This window comes from Chiroxiphia lanceolata, chromosome 9 (assembly GCF_009829145.1).
Source record: "Chiroxiphia lanceolata isolate bChiLan1 chromosome 9, bChiLan1.pri, whole genome shotgun sequence".
Classification (NCBI taxonomy): domain Eukaryota; kingdom Metazoa; phylum Chordata; class Aves; order Passeriformes; family Pipridae; genus Chiroxiphia; species Chiroxiphia lanceolata.
This window is the reverse complement of record NC_045645.1, coordinates 2,128,113-2,141,477: the sequence shown is the minus strand read 5'-3', so window position 1 is coordinate 2,141,477 and position 13,365 is coordinate 2,128,113. Positions and strand designations below refer to the sequence as shown.

The window sequence follows — 13,365 nt, the reverse complement described above, 5'->3', positions numbered from 1 at the left end:
AGCATTGGAAAACCAAAATTACTTTGCTGTGTTCTTCCAAAACACCGTGAGTTAAATCAGATGCAGAGATCTCTAAATCTCTGCTTAGAAGACAAGGTGTACTCCTGGTAGCACCTCTGCAGCACGTCACAATAACTTAAAGGCAAATTCATAATAATGTGTTAAAGCCACACATAAGCAGAACGATACCCCACTCTTGTGATAACCAACACGTGCAGGAGTTGTTGGCCACACAATTACATGTAACTGGTGTTGGTAATGACTGTCCTACTATCTCATGGCAGGTTGTGTAGGTGGGTGTCAGACTGTTTTGGTGCAGTTGCAGCAGGTGGAAAGAGCAGACTACCCCTTGGGCACACAACAGCTATTTTATGTCTTACAAGAGGTTTTCAGAAAAGCCTACAAAACCAACCTGCTCTTTCTAATGTCCTTCACCTGCAGAAGAGATGAGTGCAAACAAAAGACCTGCAGAGAGGCTTGTGTACCCAAAAGCCTTTCTTTATTTTTCAATTTTTGAATATTGTCTAAACAAAGGAAGCTACGTAGTAAAAGAAATATAAATAACTTAGCTTTGTGTAGTGTCTCACACAAATTTAGAATTTTACAGCAGTACCTGGTCATCAGTGTCACCAAGGATTTTCTTCAGTCTTTTAATCGCTTCTTTTCTGGAAGATGCTTGTGCCTCTGGATCTTCAAATTTTACTAGACGTACCATTTTTGTAGGAGCTTGGTCTCCTGCTTGAATTGTGACTTGTATTTTTTCAATAGGTGCCTCTGTGTAAACTGAAATTACATGACAATTAGTATTACTGTTAGTATTAGCAACCAAATGAGAGAATAACCCAATTTCGCCATAATTTAGTTAGCCATTTTTTTTCTTAAATATGAACACTTAATGATTATTACAGCTATTCAGCAATTTTGTTAAAAATTTTCTCTAACAGCTAAAGCACATACTGGCAACAAAATTTTAAAATATTATTATGATACTGGATTCTTTTCAATTAATAAACAGAGTAATCAACAGCTTTAAGTCAAGTAAATTGGGTTGCTTAACAAGATAACACTATGGGTTAGGGAATTAGGCATCAGAGAGGAGTTGAGGCTCAATTCTTGAATTATAAAGAATGGTCCAATGTCTAGGCCATTCGTTTGATACTTAAGAGACCTAGATTCAGTGGCCTGCTGTGCTTTTATTTCTTATGATTGTGGATTAAGACATTAAGGACTAGATCCTGGCAGGGTTAATCCATAATTCCCTTTAAGAATCTGGGTTTTTAGGATGTAGCTACAGGACACTGCATCAGATCTGTTGCCCATGTCCAATTGCTTCGTGCTTGCATCCCAAATCCAATGATTCAGGATGCATCAGACACACTCTGCAGGCACAGATCAGCCCTGCTTGAGGCTGGCCATGCTGAGTGGCACTGCTGGGAGAGCCGGGAAATCGCTGCTCGGGTGATCGGGGAGAAATGGATTCCTGCTGCGAGCAGAGCCCGCTGCCAACGCTGGCTGACCTGCTACTTCTAATGGTACTTTTAGTGGTACTTAAGATGCAAAAACCATGTATGTGTGTGTACACCCACCCACTCACCCACTGCTTTCTGTTCTGTGCACAGTCGTACTTACCTGGCTTGAGGCTCATTCTCAGGGCGTGCTCTCCAACGAGGTAATAAAGAGGCACGTTTTTGATAAATGCTGCATGTACACTTTTCCTCTCGAGGCACACTTGAACCCCAAATGTACTTGCATTGGAACACATGGACTGAACAAACGACTCTTTTTGGGAAGAAGAGCGTCCAACAGAGAAGGGGTTTCCTGATGAAACATCCTCTGCAGACTGTCTGTCCTATGAGGTAGCACACGTCAGGTTAAATTGGACAACAGTAAGAGGAATACTTGCATGTTATGCATCCTGTTTGGTAATAGTTACATGTACTGTGCATGAGGAATGAAGCAGTTTATTCAAGATAGCAAGGCCGTGACATGGGACAGCTTGGTTTTAAACTGGAGAAAATTATCATCTCAATCGGTTGATTGGACTATCCCCTGTGAAAAGAGCTTCGGGCTGTAGGAATGGAAAATTATATTACAAATTAATTCTAAATATTTAATTTTGTTTTCCTGGTGAATTAGATAGTGTTAAGATAGGTTCTTGATAAAACTGAGTGAGCTGTAGACTGACTGGAGTTTTTTCCTTTGATTTTTGATTGGGCGAGACGAGAATTTTCAACTACGTCCACGAAAATTCTGTCAGTTGAGGTCTGACATGATACTATATCAATTAGATGGTCAAAACATATCATATATTAGATATTTCCACTAAAAACTATGTAATTTACATGTGCTAAGCAATGCTTGCTGAAGAACAAATTAAAATTAATTAAAATTGGAATCAAATCCATGAAATGAAAACTATGACTTCCTGAAGCAATGAAACAAATATTCAAAGACACATAATCATAAACTTTCACTTCTCATGTAATTCAAGTTGGCAATTAAATTTTTTACTCACTTTATCATGTCTCACAAGATTCCAAACTTGCATGAACCCCACCAAAAAACCGAAATTTCTAATGATGCTGGGAAATGCTCCACTTAGTGCCATTTTTCAGTTGCTATTCATTTAAGAATAACTGCGGGGCACTGAGTTTTCAGGAAGGGCAGCACAGAGGCACAAAGCACAAGAATGTAGCTTGTTCCAGGATATTGGAAACCACTCTCACTGATGGCACGTTTGTCTATTGACTTCTTCATGGGAAAGTGCTGTACTTGTCCTCTGTTCATCTCTTATTTTATCTGAAAACCCTTCAGAGTCGCACAACATCAATGAAACCAGAACAGGACAGTGCATTCCTTGCCTCTGTCAGTCTTCCATGGAATGAATTGTCACAGCAATGCCATCAGAGTGCTGCCTATCTCAGAAAGCCTGTACTGGCTTTTATGGAAACAAGGTTCAGGAAGCCATCAGACTTGACACACAAGCTTCCATCCCGCCTCGAATCAGGATGCTTGTAAAGCATTAAATTTATCTCTACAGGTTGAGTAGTGGAGCATCTTGAGGAACATTTGTGACTACCCCAGGAATGTGATGCTTGCATAATGGTTGCAAAGTGTTTTAAAGATTGTGGGCCTATCCTGTAGATGGCAGTGTAAAATTAATTACCAAAGGAAATGCTTTTGCTTTAGAAAAAGTGTTGCAAGCCTGATGTATTACACTCCAGATTTAAAAATAATGTTACTATAGGGCTATTTGTGTTATTAGATTGAACCTGACTTAGTTTGAGTGAAGCAGCACTGCTTCACGGAGATGAATTGTACCTTTTCCTATGGAGAAAAGAAATGGTCCCCTACTGATTAAAAGCCCAAAAAAGAATAGTCAGACGCTACATCATTTACCCTGATGTTATCGGTCTCGCCTGATGCAGAGTCTGAATCGAAGGACATCTTCATTATGTCAGGCACTGCTTCAGGTAGAAGAACTGGAGTCATCTTACTAGCAGCCAAATCCCCAATATTTCGTGTGACAGCAAATGTCTTAGACCTGCAGAATAAACATTAGAGAAAACCTGTATTGATAAAGCACTGCTGAGGAAAAGACCTGAATAATGCCTTGTAGCACGTACTCAGCAACAAGTATCATACCTTGCAAATTGCTTTACAGATATTTACAGCATCCTTCCTGTTAGTTGTGTTTTCAAGGACTGCTAAGAGTAAATAAAGACACAGACCAATCTCAGCGGCAGTTAGGCTTTTAGAATCACTTGTCCAGGTTAAAAGCGTTGCAGCTGGTGAGATCTCCATAGCCTAACTCCTGGGACAACAGTGCAACTACTTAGGAGCCTGGCTGTGGATTACTACATTTTTGAGTTCTCCCTATTTTGATCTTCTGGACTTCTAAATTTTTAAACTCATTTTCTCTGACTTCACTGCACTAGGCTTAGTTCTAATTTCTTTTGACATTATATTAGGGAAAATACTGCCATAACTTCAAAAAACAACCTGGGGACTGGTGGCTACTGAATGCTGTTTTCTGTGCAATTTTTATTAAGATAGAATTGAAGAAAGGAGCCTGAAATCATCAAATGTCTCCATCTGAATTTAAATTCACTGACACATCAGATCTTGGCCATGGGCTGGCAAGACATCACAGAGATATGTGTAGGAAGGGTTAAGAGCTTATTCATGTAAAACGTGTTCAGTTAACTTGTTTCCAGCGTTGGTGAACTCTAAGTGTCTTAGTCAGGATCCAGGAGAAGTGATATAAGGTGCAGCACGAGGCTGAGGCTCCCATGGCTGAATATCCTGACCCCCTGGCTCCATAGCCCTCCTTCTTTATGGACTTTGTTACTGTGCCATGATAATTATGAGTTTTGTTTTCAACCAGAGAACATCTCAAATGCTGAACACTTCTGAGAGAGCTATTAGCACTGGGCTAACTCTACCTTATTAGCCGTTATCAGCGCTAACATCCAGCTCAAAAGTCCCCAGGTGCTGGTTTGTCAAAGGATGGAGCTGATCTGTTTGCCCTTAGGCTTTGTGATCTGCCCATGGAGGAGGCTTGCTGTGACAGTGAATGGAAAGATGGTCCTCAGAATGGTCTCTATTTTAATACGGTCCACACTGTACTAGCCTGAGCAATTCAATCTAACCCATTTGAAAGATAATTGTATTCATTTGATAGCCCTCTCTTCCTCTGAAGGCTCCTACCGTGCTGTGTGCACTGTAAAGCACACAATTGCTCTTCATGTGGAACACCTCAATAAAACGTGTGTCACCTGTGGGCTTTGTTTTCTTTTCCATCTCTCTCCTTTTTTAGATAAGGACATGACAGCAACGCTCCACGCTGGGTGATAGGAGAACCTTGAAGAATGGAATCTGAAATAAAATATTCTCCCTAACAAGTCTGAGGGGATAAAAGAAAATACAAATCAACTTGCATTTCAGATGGCTCATCTGGGTAAAGAGACAAAAAGGGGACACGGTTTTATTTTAATCCCATTCAATAATTCAAATGACCACTGAACTGCAGGCTGGATCTCCAAGCAGAAAGCCCTGGGGTTTCTTTTCCAATTTCTTTTTTTTTTTTTTTTTTTTTTTTTTGTATTTTTATGCCAATAGTCTACTCCTGCCACCTAATGAAAGTGAAGGATCGATTCCTCCCTGTTGAGCACAGAGAGCCGACAAATGTAGCTGCATCACAGGTGACACATGTCAGTGTCTGCAGAATCACACGGCACGGTAAAAATAGGCTACAAGAGCCAGCTCTGGTGCTTTAACAAGAAAAAACAGTCACAAAGAAGGCCTAAAGCTATGGTATGAAAGAATCTGTTCTCTCTGATCCCGCACAAGGGAGAGAAAAAATAAAAAGGAGATTTTCCAATATGTATTAGTGCATTTTTTGGATGAGAGAAGAAGCTGTGCTGTAATACAAGCCAAACTCGCTACAGGGGTAAGGGACAAGCAATTCAGCTATGTTGGGCCCACTGATGTTTCAGAGAGTGTGGCCTTGCATACATCCCTAACATGGGGACAGAAGAGCTTAATGTCCTGCTTAAAAACAAAAAAAAACCAATCGACAAAACCAAAAATTTTCTCAGATTTTAAGCTCAGCGTGACATCACATCTGAATAAATGAGAAGCGGGAGGCAATCATCCAGCCATACCTTTAGCTCTCTTTCTGCTGTGGTGAAAACAAAAATTTCTTTCTGCCTTTCCTATGCATCTTCCTCCTGACCTTGGTGCAAAAGTGTTATAAAAACAGAGAGTTGGAGCTGTTTCCCTCTCCTGCCCCCAACACACGGCGCTGCCATCGTGAGCTCACAGGCGTGCTCTGGCTCCTCTGCATTTTCTGCTACTCGTGGTGCAGCATGTTGGGCAAAGTTGTTGCGATTTCCTATTCATCTTATAAAAAAGATGCCCGTGTGAAAGGAATTTCTGCTTATCTTGTAGTTAAAACAAGCAAAAAAGTCATATGATACAGCTCTGTTCAAGATTGTGTACATACTTCAGTAGCCTGTTATTATGAATATGCGATATATTAGTGCATTCTCTGGCAGCTCTCTATATTTATACTTTAAATCACAGGCTCTAATTTCCCCTGAAATTTATTGATTTTTACTTTTTCTTGTAAATTTTGTTTAAAAGTGTGTTGAAGTAGCCATCTGTAGTATACTAAATAATTAAGTTAAAAGAGCCTTAAAAAATAAGCATTATTTTTAATTAAATTTAACTTTGATAAGATGAATTGAAACACATGTTATATATTCTCCCCATAGTATGATTAAGTTATTTTGCTACTGATTTTTGCTATAGAGAGAGTCGAGTCCATAATGTGCTGATTTGTCTTGGGAATGCAATCTCTCTATGACCAAAGTTTCATTACTTTTTTTTCTTTAGAGTCTGTGATTGCTTACATGAATTTCTCTTAGGGCTCCTGAAAATTTATATAAATCCCACTGCTGTGAACCCTGTATGGTGTGTAGGATCTAAAGGAAATCTCATGCTAGTGAAGACGGTTTTTTTTTCCTGTGTCTGGATGTGAGATGGAGGGGAAAATAATATCACATCCTGCCTAGCTTTAATGACATGGTACTGTAGAAGGTGAACCTGCTGACCATTGAGACAGTGCCCAACACTGCAATATTTGGAACAGAGCTCACAAACAAATGAAAATCATAGTTTTCTAGAACTATTTCTTTAGATGGGGGACTGAAGCTAACAAAGGAAGGGTGTCACAATATCCCTAAAATATGACTTCAGTTGGTTCTTTACTCTTTAAGGATTTAATGGATCTATGCAAAAGGAAGAGAAAGACTATATTGAACTAAAATTTTTGATTCATTCTATGTAGACTGTACTCTCTCTATATATATCCTTTTTCTCTCTACCATGCTGCTTGTTCTCTTCATACCTTTAAGATTTTACTTTGCTTGGTCTTTGACCCCCTCAGTGATGTGGTTCAGTGATATATTCTCTAGTTTTGCTTCACCTCTACTTGCACTCACTGCTGTTTCATTGCTCTAGTGTGGTTTGCACTGACCATTTGTTTTGTAACAAGGAACAGGAATGCTTTTTGGAGAGGATCGATGGTGCTAAAAAGTTAGCTGGTGAGTATTAGCTTTTCTCAATACTGCATTATAGAGCTATTTTCCAGTTACTACTTCACTTTATAAATAGCAATGCTGCAGGGGTCTGGAGCAGGGCTTGGGCGGGAACTCATGGGCTCCTCTGCTGCAATCCCGTGTTTCTGATACGTGACTTGCTTTTCTGCTTTCCGGTCAAGGCATTTAACTCTACTTTGTGTCTTCTTGATTCCTTAGTCAAAGGAGGGGAAAATATTTTCGTTTGCTTTGCAGGGGGGATTCTGCTAATATTTGTAGCTCTGCTTGAGGCTCTAAACTCTGTATCGGTGTTCAATATTCTCATTTCAGTTCAGCATCCTTACTGAGTTCATTGATATCCTCCTCACCCTCTCTAGCAGTGAGAGTGGGTGCCTGCTTCCCTGATGACCTTGGGAGTAGGCTGTCCTGGCCTCCACAAGAAACTGAACCAAACAAAACATGCAGCTAACTCTTGCTGCATGAAATGCTGAGACCCTCCCTGCTTTGCCCGGAGAGCCTTATTACAGTCACACCTGATGGAGTGGAGGACTTGTCTTAGGGAGGAGGATGTGATGTCAAATACACGTCAAATGGTCTGTGACTGTTGGAGGGCAAGAGAGAACAATGATCAGCCCAAGTGGTGGCTAAACTGAGGAGACCTGCAGAGTGTCTCTGGGCCAGCAGCCATGGATGCTAATTGCAGATGCTAATTGCAGCTGGATCAAGCCACTGAGCTCTTTTGTTACGGCCACATTCCTAGAGCAGAAACCTGTTAACATCTCAATGGATTGTATAATAGCCGACTTCTCTTGTCAGAGATGCTTTTTCCTTTGTGATGACTTTTCAGCTTGTCTTTTTCAGTTGTTTTTCATGTGTGTGTGTGTGTGTGTATGAAGGTTTTCTAAGTTTGGTCTACTGCTTTGATTCCTTGGACATACTCTTTCTGTTTCCTCTCTCTCTTTGTGCTTGTATTTCCATCTGTTTTCATTTGTTTGGCATCTGGCTACAACAGTTTTCCAGAGTGTATTGTAATTGCATGCACTGATAATAAATCAAGTAGACCTAACAGGTAAGAAAACCAAATGGCAGCCACAGGGAAACAAGGTAAAAACACAAGAAACATCAAATCCTCTATGCTTCAAGGCATAAAATGCAAATACAGATGGGTTATCTGTTCTAACTGATAGGATTCAGTTGGCTTATATCTTACCTAGTGTCCCCAATTCAAACATTTGTATCGAGATAGAAATTTTATGTCATTTAAGTTTCAAGTAGCTTTTGGATCTCAACAGTTGAATGCAGTCCTAAGGAGGATTTCCAGGTGAAGGCCACAGGCAGTAACACGTATTTGCAAGCAAAGCTTTGGGGCATGCCACTTCATTTAAAATAACCATGAACTATACCAATCATCACCAGTTATCCAAGCTGTAAGTCAAACCCAAGATCCCTAAGCAAATATTCCGGTTTATTTGGAAGACTGTGCTTTGCTACGTAGAAAGGTGCCAAGTGCCATGTCTTACCTTACGCTAATTATGTCAGTCTCATCTTTACATGGTGGAATTTCAATTTTGATGTTTTTTTCCTTCATATTGACAGTGGCAACGACATTCACAGGTACGTGAGCATCCACTTTGGCACGTGCTTCCAGCCCTGCCTGGATCGTGCGTGTGTTGATTCCCATCACAAAGGTCATCTCCTTGGCCATGCTGAAAAGGTAGAGGGAGGGGATAATTATGCTCAGGCAGCAAACAGCTGGTGCATTTTTATGGCCTCTGTCACTTGAAAATATTATTCTTTTACTTTATACTAAATATTTACCTTAGACTCAATTTGGATCTCAGCCTGATGTTGGCATTTAGCAACTCAGTCAATCTGAAATCAGACTTTGGAGAAGGTGTAATCTGCGCTTGAACTATTACAGAGAAAGCAAAGAAAGTGTTAAGAGTGCCCTCCAATCCTGGCAAGCACGTTTGGATTGCCCAAGTAATGAGATATATTACCATTTCCTGCTGCTTTTGTGATGGAAGAGTAATAGAAGCTGGTCTCTGTTGGGAACCCCGTGCAGGTGGGTACGATGTGGCGGATCTCAGAGGACAGGAGAGCCTTAGTCCACTGCCTCCCTACACCACTTTGAAGGCTACTGATTATTCTCCTTAGTGAAGGGTTTTTTTCATCAGATCCATACCATGCCTGAAATTACAGAGTTCGACACCTCTGAATAAGCAGAACTTGAATATCATGATCTGTGTCATAAACTGTGCCTCAGGGGAAATTCTATCAGCAATGATTGTAACTAATCCTGATCAGAGCTTGACCTTAATTACCTTGATTAATATTAAAGACAAAAAAACCCCAACCTTGAATTAAAAAGTTAGAAGAAGGGAGAGAATTTGTGAGAGAAGCAGTATTTTCGAGATTTTGGTTCTTGGCTGCTGGTCTTTTCAAAACAATACCTGCAGTGCATTTTGGATGGCGTTTTTATCAAGTCCACCAAAGAACAACTCCTGGCCAAACATCTTCAAGTAGCCTGATGCAAAAGGTTTGTCACTGGAGAATGCCTTCCAGTCAGAGAGCTGTACAAGAAGATGAAAAAAGTCTAATTCTTCATAACATTTGAGGAAGTGATATCTTAGAGATCCTCTTTTCCCCCAGAATTTACCGTTTTCAGGATTTTCTTGAAGTCATAGTCATTCTCCCAGTCCCTGTCAGGAGAGTAACCTTTAGCAAACATCTCTTGCAGTCCTTCAACTGTTATTCCCACCTGTGGAAAGAAGTAAAGTGTAAATGTCAGTTGGGTGGTGGCTGTAAGAAGGGATGAGAGGGCAAACTGTGGGCAGACCCAATTACCTCCAAGGGATCAGCCACTCTTCCAAGGAAATGTGTCCGCAGCTGGGACATTACCATCGTTGGAATTGAGCTGCCTGCATTATTCAATACCAAATATTTAGCTGCCAGCCCACTCATAAGGAACTCTGAAGAGAAACAGAGAGTAAGACACAGCACAATTAGTTTTAAAGTCCCAGTGTGCAGATTGTGTGTATTTACTAATTTCATAACTCAACCGCTACAGCATGATATGGGCAAAGCCAGAAAACCCAGCTATAAAACTGATGTAATAAAACAGTTATAAACAGAATACTTTGAATTTTTTCAGCTGATAATGGGCAAAGTTATAAGCCTCCTGATCACTGTATCGTGGTTATGCTTTTTTTCCAGTTGTTTCTGCATCGTAGAATCATAGAATGGGAGCTCAGTGTTGAAAGGGAGCTCAAGGATCATCTGGTTCCAACCCCCCTGCTGTGGGCAGGGACACCTTCCACTAGACCAATCTGCTCACATCCAACCTGGCCTTGGACACTTCCAGGGATGAGACATCCACAGTTTCTCTGGGCAACCTGTTCCAGTGTCTCAACACCCTCACAGTAAAGAATTTTTTCCTAAGATCTGATATAAACCTATTCTCTGTCAGTTTGAAGCCATTCCCCCTTGTCCTATTACTCCCTTTTACACTCTTGTGTAAAGTCCCTCTCCAGCTCTCTTGTAGTCTCCCTTCAGGTACTGAAAGGCCACAATGAGGTTGCCCCAAAGCCTTCTCTTCTCCAGGCTGAACAATCCCAATTCTCTCAGCCTTCCCTCACAGGAGAGGAGCTCCATCCATCTAATCATCTCAGTGGTCCTTTGAACTTGCTCCAGCAGGTTGATGTCGTTCCTGTGCTGGAAACCCCAGAGCTGGATGCAACACTCAAGGTGGGGTCTCACAAGAGCAGAGTAGAGGAGCAGAATCACCTCCCTTGACCTACTGGCCACGCTGTTTTGATGCAGTCCAATCTACAATTGGCTTTCTGGGCTGCAAGCACAGGTTGCCAGCTCATGTCCAGGTTCTCATCAACCAGCATCCCCCAGTGCTTCTTGGCAGAGCTGCTCTTGATCTGTCTGTCCCTCAGACTGTGTTGATACAAGGGGTTGCCCTGACCCAGGTGCAGCATCTGGCATTTGGTCTTGTTGCACCCCGGGGGATTCCTATGGCCCACTTTTCCGAGTGTGGAAAATCCGCCTGCCCGCATCCTTTGCATCCAGTCAGATTCTGTAGTGTCAGCGCATGAAATGCTTTTATGAGACATCATTTAGGGCACCCTGACAAAAGGGATCAGAAGTGAAAACAGATTTGCCATCCTTTGTTAATAGTTTAGGGAAAGCGATACAGGTCTGTCCTATAAGGACAAATGGTGAGCTATAGATTTGTCTCTCAAATGACTCAGAAGCAATTTAACACATCTAGTTTCAAATGCTGTAATCCTTACGTGGAATGCACCAATTGTTAAGTTATAGTTAACTACTGAGCGAACTTTGAGCAAACATAATTTGTTTCTATTTATTTCCTCTATTTAGGTTTATCATCTACAATGTTTTTAGAGACAGATGATCAGTGCAGAACACAGTCACATGTTCCTCATGATCTCTGCACAGTTATACCCTGTCCTATTTTATGAGTTAAAGTAATCCCAAGGCTTTTATAAGTTTCCTTAGGTTTCAAAATGAGTAAGGCATCCTTGTTGTGCTTCCTTTCTTCCAGCTCTCCTCTCTCTCCTCTTTCTACACCTTTTGGAGGACAGGCAAGTATGTATGAACTGGAATTTTACTACACTGCCTTTGCTGTTTTGCTGTATGAAGCTTCTGTGCTGTTTAAAGTGCTGGACACTATTTACCTACAATGTGTGAGGTTCAGTAACAGCTCCTGCAATCAAAACACAGTATTTATGTCACCCTACTGTGGTCAGAGAAATAAGAGGAGAACCTTCAGCAGACAGTAAGGAAGCAAAAGCTCACATTTGAATGCTGATCCTCTAGAAAACAAAAAGCAAAGTGATGCCATACTGGGACATTACTGATGAGTGGACATGAGACTTGGAAACATGAAGGCTAGTTTTTCTCTGAATAAGCTTAGCCAGAGCAATCCTAGCTGTTACATGGACTGGACACAGAAATGAGGCACAGTACTTTTAGTGAGTTTGTTAAAGCTCTTTTTCATGTTCTAAACCCTGAAAACTATTCGTTAAAAACTCTGTGGTACTTCCTGATACTTAACAAGAAATGTTGCTTATAAATGATTGAATGATTATATAGAATTCATTAACTTGAAGAGAGCAGGAATATTTTCCATACCTCAGGCTTTACAAAGTGCTAATGCTCTAAGAAAATATTTGCCACTTTACTGTGACAGTGTGATGACACCTGCATAGATCTGACTAAATGCCTTGCCCCAAAGATGAGGGAAAGAAAAATTAGTGATCAGAGAAAGCAGTCTTTGGTACCTATTAACATTAATACACATATTAATTATATGAATCTGAGAGTCAGGTTCTCTCAGTCCTCACATGGAGTAGAACCTGTGACACCTCTAAGATTTCAGGAGCAGTGTGTGGAGCACAAAGCACCATTTGTGGTGGCCATGTGTGACAGATCCCAGATTAGAGATAGATTCAGCTGACACTATTGCCTGTCATTAAATATTCAGCATCGAGCACCACAAAGATCTGCGGTGCTGAGGGCAGAGTTTTGTTTTTATCAAGGAAACAGGTACTGCATTAGAGCTGTCACTATGGTAACTCCTCCAGGATGGACTCAGTGAGACACATTGCACCTGTGCCTGGTGGTGACAAATCAAATCAGAAAGCTGGAGGATGGATCCTCTTTCCATGCCGGTGTAGGAAGAGATTGACTTAATTTAGCTGAGTTATCCAACTCTCAGACTAGCATGTGTGAGGAAAGGAGCTTGTTCTTTGTTCTTCAAGGATGAGAGGTTTAGACTGGAACCAAATTTCTGACAGTGTTCTTCACTGGGAAGTAGCAGCAATTCCCTGATGTGCTGCATTTCCAGGCTACAGCCAGAATAAAAGATTCCATTTCACATAGCCCCTTACCAGCATCCCTCATGCATACTGCACCCTTCTTTCTCACTGTGTGAAAATTCAAAACAGCTTAACTTTAAAAGCAAAGATAGGAAGGCAAAACAAGTGCCTAAACCAAGAAACACATCTGCAAATTAATAGAAAAATGTATCTATCCCTAAATGCGTTTTAAATAGCACAAAAGTTCACGTTCATTCACATGTATTAGTGACTGTATTTCTTTGGGCACTCTCTGTCTCCATCACTGAGGCAGCAAGCAGTGTATAGTATATTATTGTGATTGTTGCTGTATGTGTTACATTTATTTCTGTTATGGAGCAGATTAAATGGTCATGTAAAACCCACAAAACTGG

General features: G+C 40.9%; 1 protein-coding gene across 1 annotated transcript in view; it reads right to left on the bottom strand.

Moving 5' to 3' along the window:
* LOC116790886 (vitellogenin-1-like) overlaps positions 1-13,365 on the bottom strand; it is a 43,255-nt gene that overhangs the window by 13,485 nt on the left and 16,405 nt on the right. The window contains exons 14-22 of the mRNA XM_032696384.1: positions 9,951-10,075; positions 9,763-9,864; positions 9,557-9,676; positions 9,104-9,293; positions 8,922-9,015; positions 8,624-8,809; positions 3,400-3,544; positions 1,630-1,849; positions 614-783 (exon numbers count right to left, since the gene is read on the bottom strand). Coding sequence (XP_032552275.1) covers positions 614-783; positions 1,630-1,849; positions 3,400-3,544; positions 8,624-8,809; positions 8,922-9,015; positions 9,104-9,293; positions 9,557-9,676; positions 9,763-9,864; positions 9,951-10,075 — 1,352 coding nt within the window. The remainder of the gene's footprint in view (positions 1-613; positions 784-1,629; positions 1,850-3,399; positions 3,545-8,623; positions 8,810-8,921; positions 9,016-9,103; positions 9,294-9,556; positions 9,677-9,762; positions 9,865-9,950; positions 10,076-13,365) is intronic.